General features: G+C 38.5%; 3 protein-coding genes, 1 long non-coding RNA gene and 1 pseudogene across 7 annotated transcripts; 2 read left to right on the top strand and 3 right to left on the bottom strand.

The window, feature by feature from the left end:
• Positions 1 to 47: 47 nt before the first annotated feature.
• LOC148691079 (cysteine-rich receptor-like protein kinase 7) lies at positions 48 to 1,474 on the bottom strand (annotated as a pseudogene). Its single transcript, XR_015955954.1, has 3 exons — positions 527 to 1,474; positions 281 to 424; positions 48 to 168 (listed from the first exon to the last, which is right to left on the bottom strand). The product of XR_015955954.1 is annotated as a cysteine-rich receptor-like protein kinase 7 (transcript).
• A 5,709-nt stretch (positions 1,475 to 7,183) lies between these two features.
• On the top strand, positions 7,184 to 8,977 carry LOC148691078 (uncharacterized). The gene is made up of 2 exons (XR_015955917.1): positions 7,184 to 7,420; positions 8,721 to 8,977. It is a non-coding gene; the product is annotated as an uncharacterized LOC148691078 (long non-coding RNA).
• A 5,615-nt stretch (positions 8,978 to 14,592) lies between these two features.
• On the top strand, positions 14,593 to 19,736 carry LOC137713599 (uncharacterized). The gene is made up of 3 exons (XM_068452922.2): positions 14,593 to 14,954; positions 15,445 to 15,499; positions 16,131 to 19,736. The coding sequence occupies exon 3, from the start codon at positions 16,163 to 16,165 to the stop codon at positions 19,451 to 19,453; it is 3,291 nt and encodes a 1,096-aa protein (XP_068309023.2). The 5' UTR covers positions 14,593 to 14,954; positions 15,445 to 15,499; positions 16,131 to 16,162; the 3' UTR covers positions 19,454 to 19,736.
• A 293-nt stretch (positions 19,737 to 20,029) lies between these two features.
• On the bottom strand, positions 20,030 to 22,710 carry LOC137711988 (transcription factor PIF7). 2 transcript variants are annotated; one of them, XM_088684473.1, is made up of 6 exons: positions 22,463 to 22,710; positions 21,416 to 21,917; positions 21,200 to 21,304; positions 21,053 to 21,118; positions 20,561 to 20,944; positions 20,030 to 20,315 (listed from the first exon to the last, which is right to left on the bottom strand). In XM_088684473.1, the coding sequence occupies exons 1-6, from the start codon at positions 22,504 to 22,506 to the stop codon at positions 20,199 to 20,201; spliced, it is 1,218 nt and encodes a 405-aa protein (XP_088540599.1). In that variant the 5' UTR covers positions 22,507 to 22,710; the 3' UTR covers positions 20,030 to 20,198. The 2 variants fall into 2 exon arrangements, with proteins under 2 accessions (XP_088540599.1, XP_088540600.1); XM_088684474.1 differs by having other exon boundaries at positions 21,416 to 21,897; positions 22,463 to 22,555.
• A 2,182-nt stretch (positions 22,711 to 24,892) lies between these two features.
• On the bottom strand, positions 24,893 to 26,823 carry LOC137712397 (uncharacterized). 2 transcript variants are annotated; one of them, XM_068451484.2, is made up of 5 exons: positions 26,337 to 26,823; positions 25,930 to 26,163; positions 25,667 to 25,862; positions 25,348 to 25,429; positions 24,893 to 25,260 (listed from the first exon to the last, which is right to left on the bottom strand). In XM_068451484.2, exons 2-5 carry the CDS (start codon positions 26,120 to 26,122, stop codon positions 25,060 to 25,062), a joined length of 672 nt encoding a protein of 223 aa, XP_068307585.2. In that variant the 5' UTR covers positions 26,123 to 26,163; positions 26,337 to 26,823; the 3' UTR covers positions 24,893 to 25,059. The 2 variants fall into 2 exon arrangements, with proteins under 2 accessions (XP_068307585.2, XP_088540788.1); XM_088684662.1 differs by having other exon boundaries at positions 26,341 to 26,754.
• Between the last annotated feature and the right edge of the window lie 12 nt (positions 26,824 to 26,835).

The following is a 26,835-nucleotide window of genomic DNA, read 5'->3' as shown; positions in this document are numbered from 1 at the left end:
CTTTGTAGACCTGAAGGAGCACTCATATCATATACAGATTAACATACCTTGTAAACTTTACCGAAACCACCTTCGCCTAATTGTGATCATCGGAGAAATTGCTCGTGGCTGCTTGGATGGCAGCAAAATCAAATTGCAAAGACCCGACAGTAGTAATGTCATTGTCACCTGCACAACCAACCAAACCATAGAAGCATAATATTTATAGACGAGGAATAAATGAAAGGAGAAAAAACGAGAATAAACAAGAGGAGAATTGCAAAAGAATATATTTGTTTACCGCTTGGTTCGTCTGCTGCTGCTTGATTGTACTTCTTTCTTGCTCTCCTAGTTATGCAGCAGTAACCAACAACAATGAGTAGCACAGATACAGATATTGGTACAACAATGGCAACAACTGTAACAGTTGGGATTTTGCTTTTTCCTGTAAAATAAACAAAAAATATTTTCCAATGAACTAATCTCATAATACCAGAAATTACTTGACTGGGGCTTCTAAAAGTTTTAAAATGTTTGTTCGCTTTACCTTTAGGCGGAGGAGGAGGAGCCCCTGGTGCAGGCTCAGGGGCTGTGGCGTTCTGGGCGTAGAAGGGGTAGATTGCATACCTAATGTTACAACTCGGACGCCGAAGGCGTGCCGCTAGCTTTCCGCTACAACAAATCTGCCATTGCGCTATGGCAACCGCCAAGCACATGTCGCAAGTAATCTCGGACAGGTCCTGTGTGCACTGTCCAAGGATGTACAGGTGAATCAGATCACTGACGTTCTCTTTTTTTGTAGCGAACTTGTCGGCGTCGTTGGCAGCCTCGGTAGCCACCTCTTTCATACTCTTCGCCACCACCTGGTTGAACCGAGTCTGGTCGGTGGCGCTATCCATGTCCCACATGTACAGGGGGGGGACAACAGGAGGGCGGTGGAGAAGAATAACTCGTTGGAATAGCGTAGCATGCAGTCTTCGTACCAGATCACCACCTGTTTTTTAAAGGAGCAGAGTTGTGAGGCCTTGGCGATTGCGGTGGGGACACAGGTTTCGCAAGCGTCGGTGCCCACGACGTCGCCGCGGCAGAGGAAAAGGCCGTAGACGGCGTTGTTTGTGGTTTGGACTGTGGCGTTGTAGAAACCGGTGGAGCGGTTAGCGTTGGAGGAGAGGGCGGAGAGGAGGCGGTTGAGATTGGACTGGAAGGTGGAGTTTGGGGTGAAGGTGGTGGTGTTTGGGCAGAGTTTAGCCAGGTAATCAGCTTCCGTACTGGTCGGAAAGCTGAGCAGAGTAAAAATGGAAATAATCAAAAGAAGGGTAGTAATGTTTTTCATTTTTTGATGATTGATCATAAAATCATAGGTTTTTGTGTTGAGTAACAACAAAAGCAATGCAGGAGTGGTAGCTTGACTTTCAGTTTTGAGTGTTCACCAGAAGAGTTCCTCTCATTAAATAGACCTGTAAACGTACGGGCTGGGTTGACTGAGTTTGGAATGGGTTGAATCTGACCTGTTAATCTAACAGGTTACTCAAATTCAACTCATTAATCTAATAATTCATCCGTTTTTTCTGTTAACACCTGTTAACATTTTATTTTATTATTATTATTTTTTTTTTTTGCAAAAATAAGAGAATGCATATTCGTTTACATTGAAAATTTTCCCATCTGCAAGGTATGTATGGTATATTATTATTTAATTATTAAATCATTATAATACATATGTTTACGGTATGTACTATCAATCGATCTGGGCATTTGTTGCTTTTTTGTATGGTAATCCTTCTTCTGTCATGTCCCAAAAGAGGAGCAAAGGGAAGGTCGGAGGGTCTGCCCGGGAAAATGAAATAAAAATAATTGATTGAAAGAGAGAGATATATATATACACACACATATACACATAATAATGTTATTCTTATCATATTTTTGTTGCACAATTATATACCGGATGGTATGTGATGTGGAGAGCCACATCGTCTAAATTAATTAGCATTTAATTTCAAAATGTTAATCAATAATTAATTAAAAGATTGTAATTAAATGATGATTGTGGTATATAATGAGTCTTCTTCTACCATCTAAGATTATTTAAGTGTTTTAGTTAATAAAAATATTGAAATTAAATGATGTAGCTTATCCAACTCATTTGTCATCCAAGATGGTAAAGAAATACGGTATAAAATTATGGTAAGAATAACATTACTCATATATATATATATATATATATATATATATAGGTGATGAATTAATAAATAAAATTCAATGTTTATTTCCTTGGAAGCTGATGATATTGTAGCTATGTAGGCGGAAGGAGGAGAGACAGAGAGAGTGAAAATGAACCCAGAAAGGATGGAAAAGCGGAGGTGGGCGGTGGGCGGCTGACGGAAAGAGAAGTGAGCATCCAAATCCAACCCGTTAAATAACGGGTTGTTAGCAGGTTTCACGTATTCACTTAAAATGACCCATTATTTGACGGGTTGACCCGTTAACCATCCAATCCGTTAAACATTCATCCAAATACTCTTTTTAACGGTTTGGGTCGGATTAACGGGTCAAGTTTAAAATGCCACATCTACTCTCATACAACTGGATTTGGATAATTCTAAAGAGTCTAAATTTGTAAACAACATTTTACAAATTAAATGATATAGAAGTTGATAATTGAATTATGACTTAAGCATTAATAACGTACTCATTCATATTGGTAACACATTATTTAATTTGTAAACTTTATCTATAAATTTATTTTCTTTAGAATTACCCACCATATTTTAATCTCAATGCCATTGTTGTTTAATAAGTGCTTGCAACTTGTAAAAGTTGCACTATTCTGTCCAATGACCAATTGTTTATTGGTGAAAAAAAGAGAGTATATTTTTGTTCACCACTATTTATTGTGGTGTATGTTCATCACTTTAATTATCATCGCTAGATGAGTTTAAATTTTAAGTTTTGTGCATATCCACTACATGAATTTCGAAATTCAAACTCATCTAACGGTGATAAATAGGATGGTGAGCATACACTACACTGAATGGTGGTAAGCAAAAATGTTTCCAAAAAACAAAGGTAAGGAGACCAAAATTTTAAACTAGAATATATAGTTGTTGATAATTAAACTATGTTGGTTAACGCGCTTATTTTTTATTGGTGATATATTTTTTAATTTAAAATTTTAATTTCCCTAATATTGTTTTGATTAATCCCACCTTGTACGTACCTTGTGCACATAAGAAATGTTTAGGTTAGCTGTTATACCTTTAACCCGTGCTTGACGGTTTCTTCGTTGTCACCTTTCTTCTTTGTTTGGTTTTTCAAACCGTGCTTGACGGTTTCTTCGTTGTCACCTTTCTTCTTTGTTTGGTTTTTCAAAGTGATCTGCTCATGATTGAAATGTAGTCATGAATTGAAAGAAATGTTTGAACCGGCAGACAAGTTTTGTCCTAAGAGTTGAGTTGACTGGAAATTTTAGCCAAACTCTTCTTGCCTTTTTTTCTCCTCAAAGAAAAATATTTTCCTTCGTTGATCTCATACTGTTCATAGGCTCCACCCAAAGACAAAGGGGCATATTTTACAAGGTCTTTTTTACTGAAGGATTGGATTCAATAACATGCATAGCCATTGATTCTCTTGCTGTAAGGATTTTTTGCTGATCATAACGAAAAAGCTTATCTAGAAAATCAATAGCCTCTGGAGAAGCTAGACGGCGATTTCCCACATTGATAAATCTTGCAAGAGTATTTCTTTGGGTTTTTTTCCCTAATGTTTAAATGTAATTTTTTATTTATTTATCTATAAATTTTATTTTTAATAATTAACTACAAGGGTAATATCGTCCTTAAAGGATTCTTAAGGGGTGGATGCGAAGGTGAATTACAACGTGAAGGAATGTTGGTGTAATGTTTCAAACCTAAAGAGGTTTTATGAAAAAATGATAACCTCAAGAAATGTTAATGTAATGAACCTACCCCTTTAATTTTTATGTCTCAAAATAAATTTGCAATGTACTAAAATAATTATGAATTTGCATAAAAGAACAGAGTCTTCGTTATCTGCCTCTCTGTACTCTCCCCTTTTTTTTATCCGTCCTAACCTCAAACCTCTCTGGCTCTTTGCTTCATCAAGCTTGGCCTGAATGTTTGCTTTCATAGAATTCCCATTTGCAGAGAATTCAACCAACCAAACACCTTTCAAAATCCCATTTGCTTTCATGGAATTCCCCAGTTCCTATTAATTGCCATTTCATTTTCTCTCTCTATTTTCTCACCAACTAAACACCTTTCAAAATCCCCAGTTCCTACTAATTGCTCACTTTGTCTGTCGTATCAGATTAAGACCACGGTTTGCTGAAAACGACGGAGTTGGATATTGAATTCCCGCGACGGAACGTGACTGGTGGGGGAAGAATCAGCGGAAGTGGGGTGTTTGGTAGGTGAGAAAATTCAGGTCGTTTGTGAGAGAGAGAGAGAGACAGAGCGATGTGTGTGTGTGATCTGAGAGACCAATAGACCCAGATGGCGGAAGACCCCAAATCACCGACCCAGATGGGAAAAGATCATTTTTTTCGGGGGGATTGAAGATCTTGTAGATTCGTACAAGGCAGACAAAGCAACGTGGGAGTCTAAGCAGTCCTGTGATATTTGGGGGGTTTCGATGAGAACTTTTAGCGAGGGAGGCCGTCGGAGCTAGTTGGGTTACTCCCATTAAACTTAATCTTTGTGCCTACCAAATATTTTTGCTTCTCATTCTTTTAATTTACGATCGTCGAATTAGATAAATTAAAAAAAATTAAATGACAAAAATTAACAAGTATGTGAGAAGTAAAAAACAATGTGTGAATAACACAACTTCATTAGTAACTAATCTAATTCAGTCCAATAAAAATTAATGAGCCTAAACAACCGCACTCTTGATTTCTTGCCCATCAGAATATGAATTAGGTTTAGCTGACTATACGGTGATTATATTTTATTATATACAACTAGCTGCAATGTATTAGAGCAATTCCACCACTAAAGACTTTGCACCAGCACCCAGCTCATTTATCCACTCAAGTAAACAGTAATAGACCCTAATGAACAGTAATAGGCCAAAGCATCTCCACCCCTAACAAAAAATAGCCTAGTCAATTTTATTAAAATATTATTAATTTTTATTATAAAATAATAATTTGGTGTTTTAATTTTTGTCTTCATCTGACACCCCCTCCCGTCTTCTTCTTCCTCTTCTTATTCTTCCTAGTTTTTTCTTCTCTCTGTACACCTTCTTCTTCTTCTTCTTCTTCTTCTTCCTTTTTTTTCTCCTCTCTGTACACCACATCATCGAATCTACCCTATTCTAAACATGGACATGCGCACACCGTAAACCCCCAAAAATCAACACCTTCATATTCAAAAATTCATCGAAAATATACAAAACGGAAAAAAAATTCCAGTTGCAGCAAGATCCGAGTTAATCAACCAATCGACGACGATCCGAGTTGCAGGAGGATCATGATTTGGAAGGGGGACATGGTGTTGAATATATGGATTTATCAGGGGAAGGGTGTTAATGGGGTTCCAGGGATCGGGGTGGGGTTCCAGGAGCCGGATGGGGTTCCAGATGAGAGAGATTGTAGCCATGACGTTAGCAAGGCGTCAAATGAGCCGTCTCCTTCCTCTGTCGATTTTAGGCCGACCTGTGGACTGGCTTGGGCTGGGTGCCAGTCTATTCCACCGGCTGGAGTGGATTGGCTGAGTCTCAGCTTGTTTTTTCCACTGGGTGCCAGCCTCTTTTGCTTCTGGTGGAAGTGCTCTTAGTTCTCCTTTTTTCTCAAATATTTTTAAAAGAAACAAAACAACAATAAACCTCCTTATATCCACACCCACCCCCGATTACTCCCCTCCAAAAAAGAAGCGAAATCACTGTCATATCGACTCCCAAATTGCACAGCCACTGAGCCACCCTAACCCCCCAACCCCGCCACCACATGCGGCCATTTTGCCACCAAGCCATATTTTCATTCCTCAAATTTCAAGTAACTTTTACATTATAATCCTAAATATTATGGTTTATGAATACTTGGATATTGAGGTTTAAAAAAAACATTAAATGCTTTTACCCATTTATAATTCTGGATCCGCCGCTGCTCACATGTATATATAAAATTCTAATCCATGAATTGCAAAGCAGTAGGTTGATAAACATATATTACAATAGATCCAAAGGCCTTATTTATGCATGCTATCTAGGGTATAATTCAATGATAGATCCTTCATAGACGGACGAAGATGACTTGCTGATAGATTGATCAGACTCTAGCATTATCTTTGACGTGTTCCGCACTGCTCTGCTTTGAAGGAAAAATGTCGGTTGTTTAGGTAATGTCAGATTGATAAAGTAGCTATTGAGCATGAGAACTACTGATTGCATTGTAGGCCTGTCAACCGAATCTTCCTAAACACCAAGTAAGCCAATGTGGATACATCTGATTACTTTAGTCCTTAAATAAGAGTCTCTCAGACATGGATCCAACAATTCCAAAGATGTCCTGTCTCTCCATAACTTCCAAGCTTGCATAAAACTCAATAGTTTAACTCATGATGCTATGTCAATGCAGGAGAACAGAACACTGCACTTTTCATTTTAAGCTTACATGGCTTGCGAGGTTCTCAGCTGCATCAGTCTAAAAGAAGTTATTGTTATTCTTGCCACTGATAATTCTAGCACTAAAACACCGAAATTATACAGATTGGATTTGACAGAAAATTGCCCGTGCATTGCATACTCGGAAGACATATAACCACTACAAGTTGAGATGGGAAAATTTGACAAATTCATTAGTACAGATAATGCAAAGAAGAGGCGGCTGTGTGAAAAGAAAGGAAGAAAAGGGAGAACCTTACTATGTTCCGACAATTCTATTTGTGTTTGCTTGAGTTTGATCAACCCCGAAGATCCTGGTTATGCCAAAATTAGATATTTTTGGATAGGAGTGCAAAAAAATACTGAAAATTCCAAACTAAACCGAAAAAACCCAAACCAAAAATCCCGAAAATTTCGGTATCCAATCCCGAACCGATCCCGAAATTTCGGTACTGGAATCGGTCTTACATTTTCATTCGTATGCTAATCCCGAACTGAAATAAAAAATATATATATTATTTAATTTTAAATATATATTTAGAATTGTAACAACCGTTGAATCCAAATAAAACCCTCACTCAGTCACTCACTCTCTCTGTCAAACTCACCTCACCGCTCAACCTGCTCTCTCATCCAGTCATCCTCGCCGATTTCTCTCTAATCTGATATCTCTCTTTCGACTTCTCATCCCTCACTGTGGAGCGGCTGGAGCCTTCCTTCTCCACACAGAGCCACGGCCACCGCTCTCTCTCGCGATTCTCTCTCTCTCTCTCTCTCAACTTCTCATCCCTCACTGTGCACCGATTCTCCCCCAAATCAGGTAAATTTTGGAATTCATTTAGGGTTTGAAATTTAATTTAGGGTTCGAATGGTCTTAGAGTGGAAGATCTCCGTGTTTAAATCCCTGCAACACTCTTCGTATTTATGTTCAATTTCATAACTAGAGAGCCCAAGGTTAAGCGAGAGAGTTAGAACATAGATTGGTGGTCCATATCTTTACAGTCCAGATCACATATTGGCTAAAGCATCTGAAATGCGGTGCATCCACTGAGAGCTTTTGCCAAAAGTTGCTAAAGTTTTCATGGTGATATCCCTTTATATTCTGTAATACAGCCTGTACCATAGTTCTGTAATTCTGTTCATTTAATAAAATTCATTTTTGTCATACACATTTGAATTAGCAGGTGATGTTGCTCTTAACTTACCACTTTGTTTCTTCAGCTTCAAAAGGTTTGCATTTGCAGATGCAGTTGTCACAGATGTAAAAGCATTTGCCAAAAGAATCCTTTTAACACATGGTTATAAGTTTTTTCACACGCAAATGGCTCCGTTCTGTCTCCTGATGTTTTTCTCTTTTCCGGATTGAGGTCTGCGAAATGTTTGCGAAGACCTTTTAGGATCATTTTTGTCCATGTCGCTTGTGCCATCCTGCTATCACAAATTGAGCCCTGTTTCTCTTCTCGTTTAGTTTGTTTGGAGAAACCTTGTTTTCGTAGATGGGTTTAGGGTTAACGTGTTAAATTACCATGAACAGTGCCCTAATCAGCTCTGCACATCTTGTACTTGTTTCGTTGTATGTTTTGTTTCTTCTTTTTGCTCTTCTGCTTTGTTTCTTCTTTTTCTTCTTCTAGTACATAACAGGCATTCCTTCAATTTAGGATTTCCGATTTGTCCCAAAATCCCGAAAGTTTGATTTGGGATTGGTCTTCAAAGTTTCGTCCTGAAAATTTTCGGATTGAGATTCGGGATACTAGTTTTGGTTCGGTATCCCAACCGAACCAGCCCTAGTTAGTTGTTAAGGGAGGAGAGTTGATGGAGATTGAACAAGCATCATGATGCATAAGCATGACTAATTTCAGTCATTCAATAAAACGTTGTCTGCATATATTATTATTATTATTGAATTGAAAAGAAATGCAATGCTCGAGCAATACAACTTGAAAACCAAACAGTTCCCCAACCTAATTGCAAGAGGCATTGACATGAAGAGCAAACGTAGGCCAGATTTGCTTACAATACACGCATGCATGTATTTTTTTTAAATATTTTCATTTTTTCGTGCGGTTATAACAAGACCAAATTTGCAGATATATTATACACGTATATAACATTCATGTCAGGGACGGAGCCACTAAAGGATCATAGGCCCATCTTGATACGGTATATGAAATTTTCCAGCAGCCCCAAGCCTTCAATTGCCATGAGACATGAGGAAGATGAATTGTTCCTTGTGAAGAAGTTGAGTCATGAGTCGAACTACGTCGTCTTTTTCTAGTTCTAACAATTTTGTTGTTTTATTTTTGTAGTTTAATGAAATGGTGAGTTTGTAGATGGGAGTTTGAAAAAGGATTTTAATATTAACTCTAAATTAACCTAATTATTGATTATTTGCGGACTTCCTTTTTGCCCTCTTACGTAACACGTAATTTTTTGGTATGTTCTTTTTAAAAAAAATTAGTGGTTACTCTGCTCTCCACGACCCCACTAAGTTGTCTTGCCCAATTCTTTTGATTCTCTCTATTAAATTTAATAGGTCCTTCAATTTGTGAAAATTACTTTGACTCCTCATGTAATGAGTTCAATTTTTTTTCCGCACGTATTTGGAAGGCTCTGTCACATCCCGGCCCGGGGCAGACCACTTCCCGAGCCCGCTCCACCACCGTAGCACGATATTGTCCGCTTTGGGCTTACCATTCCCTCACGGTTTTGTTTTTGGGAACTCACAAGCAACTTCCCAGTGGGTCACCCATCCTGGAAGTGCTCTAGCCCCCTTCTCGCTTAACTTCGGAGTTCCTATGGAACCCGAAGCCAGTGAGCTCCCAAAAGGCCTCGTGCTAGGTAGGGATGGGAATATACATATAAGGATCACTCCCTTGGGCGATGTGGGATGTCACAGGCTCTCCCTCATAATAGAACTCTGACTCCGCCACTATTAATGTACTATTTTTGTCCCATATTTTATTAAAACTATTAATGATCAATATTTTATGTCGAATTTGGTGAGGTTTAGGCACTAATTATAGCAAAGGCCTTATTTGTTTATGCAAAGATGCTTACCACCTTATTTATCATTGTTGAATAAATTTAAATTTCAAGATTTTTGTAGTGAATAGACACGGGTCTTCAAATTTTAACTCATAAAAAATAATAAGTAGAGTGGTGAGAGAAAAATGCACTCGTTCTGTAATCTGACCTTTACCATGAAGACAAGCTCTTGAATCATAGCTTGCTTTCAAAATCATGCCTCCACAAATTTATCATTCAGCAAACTTCACCGACTGCGAAAGTAATCTACGGACAATTGTATACAGTTTGTACAAAAATTTTACCTGCTCTTGAATTGAATCATGGAGAAAAAACTTCAAAGGAATGAAAATTGGAGCGTGGAAGTGAGGTTAAGTAGGTTATTCATTTGGGAAATGTTTTACCTACCCTGGTTAATATCAGTGTCACTTATAGTTTTTGTAATCATAGTATGTAACTTTATTCTGAAATTGCTTTTGCTAGAATGTTAACATCATCCAAGTGATGAGGATTGATTAGTTATTAGGATACGTCAGATGTTGGATTTCTTTCTTGAATCTAAATGTCTCGCGTTACCTAATTAAGAAAATTACACGTAAGTTATGACACTCGGTGCATGTTTTCTCGTACTGAAGTTCGAATCTCTCCTCTTTAAAGATTATAGGAAACAACTATAGCAACCAACCACTGCTAGCATACCCATGAACCAAGGCTGAAGGCATTTGTATTTTGGGTTGAACTAAAAAGATGATCAAAACCCAATTGCAATAAGCATTTCGGAAAGAATGATTCATGCGTACTTTTATGAGGGGTAAGGTTTATGTTTTCTCTGACTTGGATTGCATTGGTATAAACCCAACCAACACCCTAATTCGTTAGAATATTGAACCACATTCAAACAAATAATATTTGCAAGGTTATTTTAGAGGAAATCTAAATCTTGAGGCCGAAATTGAGCAAAATATGGACTTTTGAAAAGCCTTTTATGATTGGTCATGCATGTTATTCATCATTTCATTGTGTGATTTAATTACTATAAAAATTCTTTGATTTTTTTATGTACTCTAAATTGCAAGATTAAAATGATTTAGTATTCAGAGCCACAAACAGGTATGAACCGAACCGAAACAGTCACAAATCGGAGAATCATAAGAATTTGGCAAAGACTTATGGCTCTAAAATATGATTCAATGAATCGGAGAATCATAAGAATTTGGCAAAGACTTATGGCTCCAAAATATGATTCTTCATCGGAATTCAATATCAGAATTTTGAATGACAACATATCACACACATGTTTAGAACACCAAAAAGACTAAATTGAATGGCTCTTAAGTGTTTTATACATTGTAGAGAGACTCAGATCCTCACTTGGTATGAGCTGGAACAGCCTTCAATTTCTTTTCACGTTCAATAGCTTTCTTGACCATATTCTGCTCCTCCTTGTTATCTGGGTGAAAGCTCATTGCCTTTCCTTTCCACAGACTAGCCTCTTTCAGAAGTTTCGCAGCCTTGACATCATCTCCTATCTCTGCATAAAGTGGATTGTCATGGTTGAAAGTTGGAGCAGTGTTCTCCATGACCTCTCTGCGCTTCACTTCTACTGAACGTTGGGAATTAGGCATTTTCTGGATTTTGTAGGCACGGTACCAATTTTTCTTGCGTTTCCATTCAACGAGAACACCATCCATCAGCTTTCTGATCTTGCCCATGTGATCTTGCATGCAATTACATGAAAACATGTAAGTCGATCCATCGATCTATACATATATAATACGGAGAGCATCGATCGTTTCTAGAAATGAATTAACAGAGAAATGTAGTCATACATACACAGAGGAAGGAACAGAAAAGGTAAAAAGAGAGATCAATGAACGTACCAGACGTGAAGCTATCTCTATGCGTAGCTTTCTCCCTTCCTTGCTCTCTCTATAGCGCTCTTTCTCTCTCTCCTCTGTAGCCAATTTCACTTGGAAAGGGATAGGATCCCTTCCACCTAATCCTCCTCATCAAATAATTCGGATCTTTGAAATTTGATCAAACAACTGAAGTTATTATAATTTTTAGAGTGGACCTGTAGTCGTTGGATCAAATTTCAAGGGTTCGAATTGTTTAATGAGAAAGATTAGGTGGAAGGAATTCGGAGAGGATCCCTTTCCAAGTGAAATTGGCTACAGAGGAGAGAGAGAGCGCTATAGAGAGAGTAAGGAAGGGGGAGAGCTACGTACAGAGATAGCTTCACGTCTGATACGTTTATCAATCTCTCTTTTTACCTTTTATGTTCCTTCCTCTGTGTATAAATGACTACATTTCTTTGTTAATTCATTCCTAGAAACGATCGATGCTCTCCATATTATATATGTATAGATCGATGGATCGACTTACATGCTATCATGTAATTGCATGCAAGATCACATGGGCAAGATCAGAAAGCTGATGGATGGTGTTCTCGTTGAATGGAAACGCATGAAAAATTGGTACCGTGCCTACAAAATCCAGAAAATGCCTAATTCCCAACGTTCAGTAGAAGTGAAGCGCAGAGAGGTCATGGAGAACACTGCTCCAACTTTCAACCATGACAATCCACTTTATGCAGAGATAGGAGATGATGTCAAGGCTGTGAAACTTCTGAAAGAGGCTAGTCTGTGGAAAGGAAAGGCAATGAGCTTTCACCCAGATAACAAGGAGGAGCAGAATATGGTCAAGAAAGCTATTGAACGTGGAAAGAAATTGAAGGCTGTTCCAGCTCATACCAAGTGAGGATCTGAGTCTCTCTACAATGTATAAAACACTTAAGAGCTATTCAATTTAGTCTTTTTGGTGTTCTAAACATGTGTGTGATATGTTGTCATTCAAAATTCTGATATTGAATTCCGATGAAGAATCATATTTTGGAGCCATAAGTCTTTGCCAAATTCTTATGATTCTCCGATTCATTGAATCATATTTTAGAGCCATAAGTCTTTGCCAAATTCTTATGATTCTCCGATTCATGACTGTTTTGGTTCGGTTCATAACTGTTTATGGCTCTGAATACTAAATCATTTTAATCTTGCAATTTAGAGTACATAAAAAAGTCAAAGAATTTTTATAGTAATTAAATCACACAATGAAATGATGAATAACATGCATGACCAATCATAAAAGAATTATGAACTACAATAGAAGAAGATTTAGAAGTTAAATCGCTACCAAAACTTTACAAAGCATAAATGTTATCATGTCAATAATTAATTCACATAACTAACAAATTTAGCTTACCATACCAATTTTGGTTTACTAATTTAACATTATGGAAACGAAAGACTAAAAGCACTCTTATTGAGAAGCATGATCAAACAGTCAAAATTCACAAAAATTTCAAAATTCAATTAATTATTTATATTAACAATTCAGTTAGGTTTCGAGCGGTTCCACCAACATAAAAACCATAAACGAAACCGGTATGAATGGTTCAATTCGGTTCTTGAACCTAAGTTAATTTCTTTCTTTTTTTCAACAAAATTTTTCGCGGTTCAATTCGATTTCACGATTTTTATGCCAATCTCTACTTGTGTATATCAGGGCAGCACGCCGCTGGGCATGAGCTACGTCTAAGTTTTCGTTACGAAAAAGTTCAATATGTTCGAGCTAGCTGCAGGGTTTCCAAGTCTAGTAACATTATAGAAAAGGTTGAGAGATAGACCTTTTACAATTGTTCAATTTTTAGGATACCCCACATGTCACTTAGAAATTTTTGTAGTTTGCTGAAAATCCAACTGAGTACACCAAGTCTCATAATATAAGTTGTCAATTTTTTTTTTCTAAGATCTAACTGCTCCTATTATGACATTTGGTGTACCAGACTGTGTTCTCGTCAGATTGAAAAGTAAAGAAAATAATATATATGTTAATGTTTGGCACTTTTAGGCTCACATTATGAAGGGGTCGGAACCTTCTGTATTGAGGGTCTATATAAAGGGTGAGAGGTTGATCATTGAGGGTCTATATAAAGGGGTCGAAACCTCCTGTATTGGCTGACTGTTAACTTTAGTCTTGTATTAGCCGACTGCTAATCTTACTCTTGTAATCAATAGAATCCGAGCAACACAGTGGATGTAACCTAATTTTAATGGGTGAATCACTTAAATTTTGGTGTCCATTTCATTTCAGCCCATAACTTAAGCCCACAAAAGTTTAACATTTTAATTTGTGAAATTGCAAATTTTGAACGTCAACAATATTTATCAATTCGCTTTAAGTTGCAAACTCATAGTGTATATATATCTCTAAGCATTTGACGTAGAACTTCTAAATCATGTAACATGAAACTTAATTACTTAACGACTAATTAATTAAATGGTCTAAAATAAGAGCAGCCGTGTATATAAGGAATGTACAATCTCAACTTGTGTGGTGAATCGCACATGCTGATGAATCGCAAGATGATGGTCAGGGAGAGCATCTGTGAGTCTTTTCAACTCTCGAAAAAATAAACTGCCGTGACAAAACCATTAGTTAGTCCCCTTTTCAAATAAAAAAAATTACCATATCACTTGCTCAGTCCACTACAACCGGAGCTTGATAGGGTTCGTACCAACGATTGCTGCTTCCATAACCTCGTTCCGGACCTATAATTTCCCCATCAATCCAAAACGGATTTTAGTAATTTCAATTAGTGATTAAGTAGCTATAGTAATTTAAATTTATATCGAGTGATTACAATTTCCCTAATAAATTAAGGCTTATGAAATAAGGGGTTGATTTTTGACACTCCAAATTTCCCTTTGTGAAGCTATTTGAAGTGATTTTGGAGTGTCAAAATTATTTCTTTGGTGATAAGTTGTCCACTTCCTTGTATTCTATTTAAATTGAGCTTCGTTCATGCATTTGAAATTTCGTGTTTATCCTCACAACTTAGATGAATTTGATATAAAATATCCTACCTTTGCTTAAAAAAAATAAATAAATAAAAAATAAAAATAAAAATAAAATAAAAATAAAAAGAACCCCAATTATAACAAATTATATTCAATAGACACCCAGGCCAAAAATTAAGAAAAGAACTAAAAACGGAAGGTAAATTCGGTCGTTGGGACCGTTAGGACCCGCCATTTTCCCTCTCTCTCTCACTCTCTCACTCTCCTCCACCTCTGCTTTCTCTCTTTCCAGCCAAAAAGAGGCAGCCGACCCGCCACCAAAACAAACGCGCATTCTCATCCTCACAGAGCCAACGACGACGAATAAATCGCTACTTTTTGTAAGGGACGACCAATTTTGTGCAGCTCCCTTTTGCGGTCTTTTCTCCTCTTGTAATCGAGAAGAGGGATAGGAAGATACACAAGAAAAAGGTTCGATCTTTGATGCTTTGTTCAAGTTTTGGATTTTTTTTTTCCGCCACGGAATGTGATTTTTTGTACCGGATTGCAGATGGGTTTTGTGATTTTAGTTTCATGGTTGATGTGAAAATATGGACTTTTTATGTTTGTTTTTGTATGAAATGAATGATTGTGTGAAAACTGCAAATGGGCTAGTCTCTGTTTTCCTAAATGTTCGATATCTCATCATAAATATGCTTTCTTCGCATCTTTAATGAGAAAATTTTGAATCCATGTCTCTGCACCCAAGTTCGAATCCCCATCTCCGTGGTTTGATGAATTAGTGTAGAATATCGCTTGTGTCAAAGAAAAAAATTGAATTGGTTGTGTTTACCGTTATCATTTCGACGGTTTGGTGATGTATGAGATACGTTGTTCTTGTTTTGGTATTGATGTTTGCAAATGCAGATCATAGATGGTTTTGCATTCATCTTGATTGTACCTTTTTTGTATGGTTTTTCAGGTTTTGAACAACAAGCTCAATAATCGAGACTAATTCTCGGAGGAGACCAATCATGGTATGTCTATGTCTTACATATCTGCATTAGACCTCTTGCTCTTTGTATTAGCTGTTAGGTGGTGTGTTTACTTTGCTTAACAATTTAATAGGGTGATTTGAAATCTTTCGAAATGCTCGCATGAGGTTGTGTTAAGCATTTTGTGCAATGAAAGTTGAATTAATCTTCTTAGAGCGTGTGAGATGCTGCTACTTTGATCCTAACAAGTAGCAACTAGGATTTTACAGATTAGAATTTGGGTGCACAAATGGTACGTTGATCGTAGAATGTCACAAGTTGATGCATGAGGTATCTGAAGGGCATCCCATCTGAATTAGGAGGTTGAATGTTCGATTATCTGGTGTTCGATAAGTTTTAGGCAATGTGGCAGTGACAAGTTCTTAGGAGTACTAAAAAGGATAAAACCCGAATCCAAGAATGGGAAAAGAAAGAAAGAGACAATTAGGGACTGTCAAAGTTTAAAAAGGCTCACCATAAATGTTAAAGCTTTGAGAATGTAATCTCTAAATTCTTTTGCAAGCTTTTGTTTCTGTTCATGATACAATATGAAATCAGCATTTTTTTTGTTCTCTGGAACTATTGCGAGCGTTATCTCACTCACTCTTTCTTGGGAAATTATAATACTTTACAGGGTTGTCAGTTTGCTATGTCGTCTTCTTCATAATGGAAGTAGAGAACATCGGTATCCCAGTGATCCTACAAGTCCTGGACCTTCGTGGTGACAAGGCCAAAAATAATTCGATCCCACAAGAACCAGAGTCCAATTGGGGTGACGTTGGCAGTAATATCAGAAGGGATTCCATCCCTGAAATCCCACCGGAAATGGATCTCAAGGGTGGTGATGTCGGAGGTAACTTTGTCCTAGGGGTTCCACAGGACATAGAGCCCAATGGCAGTGATAGCAGAAGGAGCTCTATCGGAAATGTTGATCCTCCTCATATCAAAAGGAGCTCTATCCCAGTGATCCCACAGGAAATGGATCCCAAGGGTGGTGATGTTGGAGGTAATTCGGTCATAGGTAATTTGGTCGTAGGGATTCCACAGGACATAGAGCCCAATGGTGGTGACATCAGAAGGAGCTCTATTGGAAATGTTGATTCTTCTTCTACCGAAAGAAACTCTATCCCACTGGTCCCGCAGGACATGGATCTCAGCGATGATGATAGGAACTTTATTGCAACTGTCGCGCGGGAAATAGAACCCGATGGCGGTGCTATCAAACAGAACTCTATCCTAGAGATCCCACAGAAAAAGGAGCCTGAGGGTGGAAACATCAGAAGCAAGTCTATCCTAGAGAACCTACAGGAAATGGAGTCTAATGCCTGTGATATCAGAAGAAGCTCCATTGATAAAGTAGATCCTCCTGCTGACATCAAAAGGACCTCTATCCCAGTGATCCCACAGGAAATGGAGCCTAATGGTGGTGATGGTAGAAGGAACTCTATCAGAGTGATCCCACAGGAATTAGAACCCAATGGCGGTGGTATCGGAAGGAACTCTATGCCAGCGGTCCCACAGAAAATGGAACCAAATGCTGGGGATACCAGCAGGAACTCTGTTCTGTGGATCCCACTTGAAATGGAACCAAAGGGTGGTAGAAGGATTCAGTCCCGATATCTCAGAGCTCCAACAGGTTCCTGCCATGATTATTGCAAATATGGAGTGAGAAATGCTTCTGAAGAAAATGCAACTGCCGCAATGCGAAAATCGGCAACAGAGAGGAAACAGATGTCCACTACAAATCAAAAGCCTTCTGATTCCGGCACCAAGAAGCTTGACAATTCTGCCATCACAGAGAAATCAGTTTTGTCATTGAGGAAGAAGGAAATTGTTTCTGCAGAAAAGGTTCCATCCTTTTCCAAGGATATTGATGTTTCTATGGAAGATTCCTCCAGTTTGAAGGTGAAGCGTGTGCAATCAGAGCCATCTTCTCTCCCAGAACCGGCTTTAAGCCTGAGAAATTCAAAGGCGATATCCACAACTGGATCGAGGTCTGATCCACATTCCCAAACCTGGAAACTTAATAACTCTGTCGTCATGGAGAAAAAAGGTTCATCATCTACCAAGAAAGAAACCGCTTCTTCAAAGAAAGTTTCATCTCCCAAGGAAATAGCCATTTGTATGGAAGAGTTGATTGATTCGAAGATGAAAGCTGAGCAGTTAGATCAATCTTCTTTCCCAGGATCAGACCCAAGCCTGAGCAATTCGGAGGTGACATCGACAATCAATTCTAAGCCTTCTCCAGATTCCGAGTCCCAGAATTCTATTGCCACGCAGAAAAGAGTTTCACCTTCCTATAAGGATATAGATGTTTCTGCTGAAGATTCCACCGATTCAAAAGTGATATCAACAGTCAAACCTAATCCTTCTCCAGATTCTAAAGCACGGAAACTTAATCATTCTGGTGTCATGGAGAAAAGAGTTTTATCATCAAAAAGGAAAGAAAATGTCTCTTCAAAAACAGTTTTAACTCCCATTAAGGAGATTGAAGTTTCTACAGAAGGTTCCATCGGTTCAAAGGTGAAGCGTGAGCAAGTAGAGTCATCTTCTTGCACAGGACAAGGTTCAAGTAATCAAGGAAAGAGTGGAACTAGAAAAGGCAAGGAAATACCTGAAGGTTCGAGCAGCAGTGTCAATAGAAAAAACAGAAGCAAACCGCCAAGGACTCCTGTATTGGTTGAGAAAAAGATGTTAGAGCCTGAAACTGTTTCTTTGACTTACAAACACCCCGTCAAGAGAGTCTCCAATGAAAATGCTGGAAGCTTTAAGAACCTTAAAGGGTTGTCTCATATGAAAGATCAAAATGGTCCCCGAAAAGTTGAACCTGAGGGACCCTGCAATAAGGATGTTCCAGAAAACATTTTGTATGTCATCGAGTCTAATACTGAGAATAGTACTGTCGAACCAACTCCAAATGGTGCCGATGCCCCTGAGTTATCATCGTCATCACATCAATCCTCGGAAGTCAAAAGCTCGAGACAAGCTAGGAAGGGAGTTGGTACCACTCGAGCACCTACATCCTCTATGAAGAAAAACTTGAAACGCACTGCAAATGGAGGTTATGGTCGTTCACCTACTGTTCCATCCCCTAAAAACAAAGGCTTGAGGTGTAGTACTCGAAGACCTTTATCTTCATCGTCATCCTTATCATCATCATCCGTGTCTGCATCCCCAGCCAAGTCCACTCATAAAAAAGAAAATGGCGCCACCTCTCAACGCAAAGCAATGAAAACTGGCAATCAAAGAGCAAATTTGAAGGTGGGGAAGAGTACTAGGCCTCGAAAGTCTGAGATACTTAGCTCTGAAAGTAAAAACAGCTCAGCCCGAAAGCTGACATTCAGGAGAGGAAGGGTGCTTGACATTAAGCCTGAGATCAATACTACAAGGAGACTCAAATTCAGGCGAGTAAGATTGGCAGGGGAGTCCCAAAATGGTAAGGGTGGTGTCATAGGGGGAAGCGCCGGGAGGAAAGAAGTATGCGACAGCCAGTCAATTGGTGATGTATTCCAAAGGTTAAGCCCCTGGTGGAAAGTAGTTGATGGCAGCCAGTCAAATGGTGCTGTTATCAAAAGGCGAAGCCTTGGGAGGATTCAAGTTGATGGCAGCCAGTCAAATGGTGGTAAATTCAAAAGCGAGAAAGTTGTTCCGAGAAGCTTCAAACGAGATGTGGAAGGTTCACAAAGGAAGAGCTTGAGGAGGAAAGCGGCCGGTGATAGTGGGTTGAATGGTAGTACTAAAACGAGTCCTGAGAAAGTTGTGTTGAGACACCAAGGTGTGACAGGAAGGAAGGATGTGCAGAAGTTGTTGAATAATGTGATTGAAGAGACTGCCAGTAGGCTTGTTGAGTCCAGGAAGAGTAAAGTCAAGGCCTTGGTTGGTGCTTTCGAGACTGTGATTTCGCTTCAGGATACCAAATCCATGGCATCGGAAACAGACACAGAAGATGCAGTCTGATATACCAAAAACATATAGTTACGATTTCTGTACATATCTGAAAAAACACGAATGCAGTAGTTTTGGAGGTTGCGTGGGATTGAAGTTATGCGAGCTTGTGAAGTTGTGGAGGCATAAGTGAAGAGAAAACTGAAAGGCTCTCTGAGAATATGAAACATTTTTCTTGTGTGTACTGCTATACCGATTGGTTTGCCGAAGGAGTTGTGCATTATTGCTATTATTTTTCTGTTGTATGTTTCTGCAACGTGATTGTTGGTGATTTATTAGTTACTGCTTATCGAAATTACATATTTACGAAGCTTGCGATGAACAATTAGGGATCATGGTGTGACTGCCATTTTCATAGATGCCCCCATAGATGGTTATGAGTCGTTGTCATGTGACATGTCTAGAACGTTGGTAACACGAATAAGTACGTAGATATCTAGAGACCAGATTAATTGTTATGGTTCAAAACTCACATCAGAAAATGTAGTGTGGGGCAAAATTGTTATGGTTTTAACAGAGTCATGCATCAATTTTCCAGGATGTTGTGATGTGGACTTCCGATCATCCAGATTCGGTATTTTAGCAAAATTATATAGGAAGAAATAATCTCTAAGACTTAATTGACAAGTCCAACCATACAAGACCATTAGTAATTCAGAGAACGTTGGAATTAGTCGCATTTTACCGGGACTAGATCGTATATTAGTATTTCTCTTATCACGTAAACTATTATCTCCCGAAGCTAGGTGAGTCCTCATTAGTTCCTTCGAACATGGTTTACCTGCGGCTGGCTGCTTGACGCTGCTGTTGCCGGAGTGACTTGTTGGCGATAGTGAGCTGCCATCCAGTTGAACAGGTCCATATTCATTGATTGCTGCAAATCAAGTTTTATTCAAATTAGTTCCAAAAGTTAAAAATCAAAGATCACATTCCCGAATAGCAATGCTTCTTTAGAAAGTGCTTTCTGGAAGCACATAGCAGATGCTCTCGCATAAAACACTTTTAAGCATTCTGTTATAAACACTTTTGGTTATCTGAAAATGGTTTTAGCGATTCTAGAAGTACTTCCAAGCATGGGTTTCGTGCTACATTCCCTCACACGTATGTGGAAACACGTACTTGTGCTAGGAGGGCACAATATGGATCAGGTAGAGGGTCTGAACCATTATTCGTGCTGGTTGGTTCAGGCTTTGCTTGAGGAGGAGGGTGTGGTGGCATTAAAAGCGGCATCATAAATGGCGGCATGAAAGAAGGAAGAGCGGCAGCCACAACCGGCGTAGGATGAATGCGCGTTCCCATTCCGATTCCCATATGAGCCAGGAGTGACATTTGATGAAGATGGTGCTGCTGCTGCTGCTGCTGCATCATTTCTAAAGGCACCATCATATTCATATTCATGTGGCCATTAGGCATGAAATTTCTCAGATTATGCATCATTTGGACTTGAGCTTGAAGTTGTTGCAAGTATTTGATCACCTCATCAATCATTGAAGCTTTATCAGTCTGTAATTATTCACTTGACAAGTCCAAAATTAACCACAAAAATAACATTCTCTCCAAATTAAATCAATTAATGATGATCATAATTAAGCACACATCAAATTTTCTCACCTTACTTGCATTTGGCACCAACCTTTGCAGCGCTTTTATCTTCTGGTTAATCAAGTCTCTTCGTTTCTGCACGGAATTAGTTTCAGTTAGGGAAGTGATTTCCGCACACAAATTATTAGATGGGGGAGACCGAAATTAAATTGTTACCCGCTCTGACTGATTATGAACAGCAGCAGCTCGCCCTGGTCTTGTTGAGTGTGAACGGCTTGATTTGCCACCTTTGGTGGTTTTCCGGCCATCATCTCGGTTTTCCTGCTAGTTGTAAGATACAAGTTGCGAGGGATGTGACGAGAAATGTGATACATGTAGCATAGCATCATTTAAAGTGTACGACGCCTCAAAGAATATGTACATGTATCTTACCAGTCCTCCGTGAGAGGCTGAATCCTCGTCGGTGCTTTTGGTCTTCAAACTGGAAGGAGACTCAAAAGAAACTAACGTAGATGTAGTTGTATGATTGTCCCTGCACAATCTAACACTAGCACCAGGACTAGCACAACTGCTGGGATCTGCATGTTCTTCATGAATGCTATTAGTACTAAAATTATTCTCGAAGAAGCCGGAATCTGATCGACTGCGTTTTCTTATCCACCCCTGCGCCAGCGGCACCTGAACAGAGCTGTCGGTCCATGTTTCGCCGGAGGATGCAACCACCGAGCTTGTGTTTGCCGGGATCTGGTCATGGCGAATGATATTTGGGTCACGTTTGTGGCATGTAGCTTGATCGACAATTGATTCCAGTGTGTCACAAGCCCTGCTCCTGCTCCATGTGGGCTTTGATTGGGCTGTACGAAGAAGCGCACCAAGCCCATGCATGGCCAACTGGCCCTTTTCCAATTTTAGCTCTGTGACGTCATAATTAGACCTGTAAATAATCCAAAGTAAATGTGTGAATGAGCAAGAAAATCCTAATATAAAATGAAATATTTTGATAAAAAGAAAGAGTATGAATTGTACTGTCTAAAAATAAGTTAATTGACTAAAAACTCAATGTTTGAAACCAAAGTGCATAAGGTACATAACCGTTTGGCCTAATGATATTTATTCTTCAATCTATGAGATGAGGTTCAGATTTCAATTTCACGAATGATAATTGTTACGAAAAGAAGGATTAATTATAGCATGTAATTGGGTTTTTTACAACTCAAAGGTTTCGAGTACATCGAAATTCTAGTTAAGAGAATAAAGCGGGATAAGAGAAGCATATAAATCCTACTAGTGTAAATAGCATTGAAAAGGAATAAAAACACCAAATTCTGGTTAATTATCCCATACACAATTACACATTGATAAAAAATAAAAAATAAAAAAACTCCATATAAAAAAGCAGAAATTAAGAGAGAAAATTACATAAATAATCAACAAAAAATTCAAAGGTTTATGAAAGAAAATATGAACAGTGGTGCTTACAAAGGGACAAGACGACTGGCGTTGGGGTGGTTCTGCTGCTGCATGACGCATGCACACGTGAGGAGGAATGGAGGATATCTGTTTTCTCTCCTCCTTCGACTTGTTATTTCTTGTTCGTCTTTCCTTTGAATATAGTAATCGTATTCCAAATCAGAACTCCACAGTACTACTCTATATAACTCTCTCTCTCTCTCTCTCTCTCTCTCTCTCTCTCGACAAATGAATGAGTTGGAGATGTGAGTTTGGACTCTCTCTTATTATTTCATTGTCTTTCTGGTCCCTTTTTTGTGTCACACTCGCAATTGCTGTGATGGATATTTTACACAAAACATGTGGTAGCTAAAAAGAAGAATGGAGAAAAAAAAAAAATATATATATATATATGCTTTGCCTCTCCCTGGACCATTTTAGATAAGGGTCTTAAAGTCATTTGTTATTTTTTTTTCATGTGGTGTTTTATACCGTCACAAATCACGTAGGATATTCTCAGTCTCACGTGCACAGTCTTTTACACCTAATACATGAATAATTCGCTCTAAATTCTCATCAACACGAATTTCATAATTCAATTGCCCTAGATCAATATAGATCGAGGGTCTTCAAGTCATTTCGTGTAGGATACTCTCAACCTCACCTTACACAGTTTTTCACGTTTGATTAATTTTACATGAGTCTACTCTAATACCAAGTTACCAAGCTAGACTTTTCATCCTTTGACGACCAATGCTCTCAACACAAATTTCGTAACTCGATCACAATTTCTTTAAATCTTAAAAGAGAGAGGGTACTAGAACCGGTGAAAATATAGTTTTTCCCTTTAATCATTTAGCCGCTGATATAAGTCGACAATCTCACATTATGCAGTGCCTCAAAGTTCAAGACAACCTCTTGTCTGGTTGATTTACAACATATATCATGCAAGTTATGAACACATTAAATTTAACAGATAGATCAGTTTTGGTTGAATTGACAATTTGAGTCCTCTCACGGCCATCTGTCTCTCTATCTCCATCTCTATCTCCCTCTCTGTCTACCTTGTGCTGCCACTTGAGACCAACAATAACTTTTACAGGAATTTATACACAATATACAGATACATACATACATACATACATATATATATATATATTATTGTGTGTGTATGTATATGTGCGTCATCCGTGGCCCCAAATGACGGGGCCGTGGCTTTTTGACGTTATTGGCCATTGAGTAACCAGTCATCTATGTCCATTTTTGTAGTGGCAGGGTGTGACTTGACTACAATTTTTGTATTTCTTTTTTAAATTGTAGGCTAAGAGCTAGTTGGTAATTTGCAAGTCATATAAACATCTCTTGCAAGCTGTTATGCGTTATTGTTACAGGAAAAGACCAGATGATGTTTTAAAAAAGACCAAAAAAAAAATAAATAAATAAAAAAAGAGCTAGCCAGGCTGAAGAATCTGGTGCATGTTTTTGCAGAGTTATGTGTGCTGAAATATAAGAGCCAATGATTTATTCAGGTTTGAGCTATATCATGAGAACTGAACTTTTCTTTTTGAGAAGGCGATATTCTAAACTACATTTAATCTATGTGTATGTGGATTCGGATTAGGGCCATCAGAACTGATCGCATTTGGACAATTGTCTTTCATTTTCTCTCCGTCTCATTGATGGTCTGGTTTCTGACTCTCTGCTAGCTAGGGTGGCAAAAACTCGAAAGCTCGAAATTGGATGGCTTCCAGCCTCTTGATCAATCTGGCTTAAGTCAACAACAATGCTCGACGTGAAGAGACAGGAGCATGTGATGCACAGATCGACTGATTGAAGCTAATGTTGTGTCATATAAAATTGTTCAAAAAGATTTCCAGACAAGATTGCCAATAGTTTACTTTTGCTGCAATATGAGATTGCTTATTTATAACTTGATGAACATATTAGGAGATCGCAAAATAACAGTCCAAAGTATGAGGGCAAGATGTGATGAGGAGGTAGCTGTTGGAAACAACGTCGCTTTTGGCGGAAGTAGCTATCTTGTGGTGGAGGTAATTTCAAAGTTCATGGTTTAGGGCTTAGGGTTTAGGGTAATTTAGTCCAGCATAATGTTCCACCTATTGTGCCCTTGCCCTCAAAATGAGGGAAGCGTTTAACTAGATAGTTTGATATCTTTCTCATTGAATGAGATCTCAATTCCAGCGACGGTTTCATTAGATATCTTACAACTATACTTAAATGTCCCGTGACTCGCGTTGATCCAAGTCAAAATCTTGGACCTTATTCTTTCCCCCTGATGTAGTCCATTTCAATACTTTTCATGGTTTAAGCCTGCAGAGGCAAAATTATAACAAGGATTTTTTTTGTAGTGTTTGAGAATTTTAGATGAAGTGGCAGATTGAACAGGTATCTAACTCCTTGTGCCTGCAAAATCTGCTGTCTCAAGTCTTTGAATCGAAAGAGCCAAATATTTTGTTTTATTGGATTAGCAGATTCAACAAACCATTAAATGTTATACATCATATACAAATTAAAATCAGTTAGGATCGATATACTGTTAGGTACCCGTAATGTGGTTAACATATACAGATTTTAATCAGCAGAAGATCGAGTGACCGATTCACCTTCTAGTAACAAGTGAAGCAGAAACATGTAGTAGGAGCCTTGCCTGTTGACCTAATCCTTTTCACCTTTTCCTTCACTTTCGACTCTTCATTTCTTCGTTTCTCTTCCACTTGTGCCCTTGCTCCTCCTGCTATCTGGTCAATTCTTGCTTGCTTAATTTGGTAATGCTGCATGTTTCTTGCTCTTCTCTGCTCAATTTCACTCTGCAATTTCAACACACTATTTCAGCAGTCTTCTTCATTGCCATTCGCAAACTTTGAATTAAAAAAACAACAATCGTTGCAACGTACCTTTCTCCTCTCCATCTTAGCTTTTGCTTTCGTTTTCTTCTCATTTTCCCAAGCAACAATTGTAGCCTTCACTTTCTCATACCTGGATAGTATAATTGACCATTTCAAAAGGAATAAACTGAATCCATCTTCTATCAACAACGATTATGTTGTACTAGTGACTTCCGCACACGCCTTTTCCCCTCAGCGCACCCCAGTTGTTTATTTCTGGCCTTTGATTCAATCAAAGGAGAATCAAAGGACACAAAATAATGAGGACATGTGAAAGGAGAAAAGGGGTGTGCGGAGATCGTTTCCACATAAAACATTTAATCTTTACCGCTTCTGAATCTTTTTCATCTGAGCTCTCTCCCAAGCATCTGCTTTTGTGTCCGCAGCATTACGTCTGCCTGAACTTCCCTTTTGGGTTTGGTATCCATTTGCAGGAGTCGAAGGTCTTGAAGAGGATGCAAGATTCGGGTACCTAGATGGAAAAGCACTCTCCTGTGCTCTTTGATCTTTCATTGAAACTTCACCTATTATGAATACAACCTGTTAGTTCTCCGAAACATTTTATCACGAAAAAAATAAATAGTCAAGTACCAGCATTCCTTGCTTCTTTGTTTGGCCGCCCAGTCATCAGATCCTGCAGACTCTTGGTCCTTGAGATCGGAATGCTTTCCCTCGTCCCTTTTTGATACTGTAATTTAGCTTCTTCAATCGAGTGAATGGAAAAGGCAGCTGCCGCAACCGCAGTTGCAGACTCGATATCTTGTGCATCAGAATAATGGCTCATTTCCTCCGAAAAACTGGCCCGGGAAGCCGTTTTGCCCCTTGCTATGAACAAAAATAAATCAGTGGGAGTTTTTTGAGTTTTCTTGTAACTCAAGCCACAGAATTGAACATAACATTCAGTTTTCGATAGCGTAACATTCTGTTTTGGACAAAATAATCAACTCTAACTACATACATATAAGGAAAAAAAAGTAGAATAGTATGCAGATTAGTACCTACAGAGATTCTGTTTGTTGGGCCGGCGGCTTTCTTTCTTCAGAAACCTCTGTTGCCGGTTCTTCGCTCTCAAATTTCCTGGTTTTTAAGCAGATTACTGTTTGGCTGCCAAGAAAAATAGAAGCAAAGGTGTGTTGCTATTGCTTATATCAGAATTTTGGTCATGAACAGGGAGAAACATGGAAGCAAAGGGAAAGATACGCTTTGCAGTTTGCATGAAGAAGCAAAGGATTTTCCCCAAAATACAACACCACAGGCACATGCGCAGAAACCTGAACTAGCTAGATTCTTCCATTTTTAATTCTATGGGCCTCTTTTTCCTTCATAATTTTCATATTATATTCGGAAACATGATTTTCCTGCACTCTTTTTCTTCTTCTGAACATCCTTCTTTGTTTATATCTTTTGATTTCTTCAATCCGAATACTGAAAATGAACTTTGGGGCGTGGACGACGAAAAAAAATGTGTGGAAATCACTTCAAGATGCAGTAGCGTTC

The sequence above is a fragment of the Pyrus communis genome, chromosome 14, assembly GCF_041283825.1.
Source record: "Pyrus communis isolate YQ-2024b chromosome 14, ASM4128382v1, whole genome shotgun sequence".
In the NCBI taxonomy this organism is placed as follows: domain Eukaryota; kingdom Viridiplantae; phylum Streptophyta; class Magnoliopsida; order Rosales; family Rosaceae; genus Pyrus; species Pyrus communis.
The sequence above is the reverse complement of the archived record's forward strand: the minus strand, read 5'-3'. Positions and strand labels throughout refer to the sequence as shown.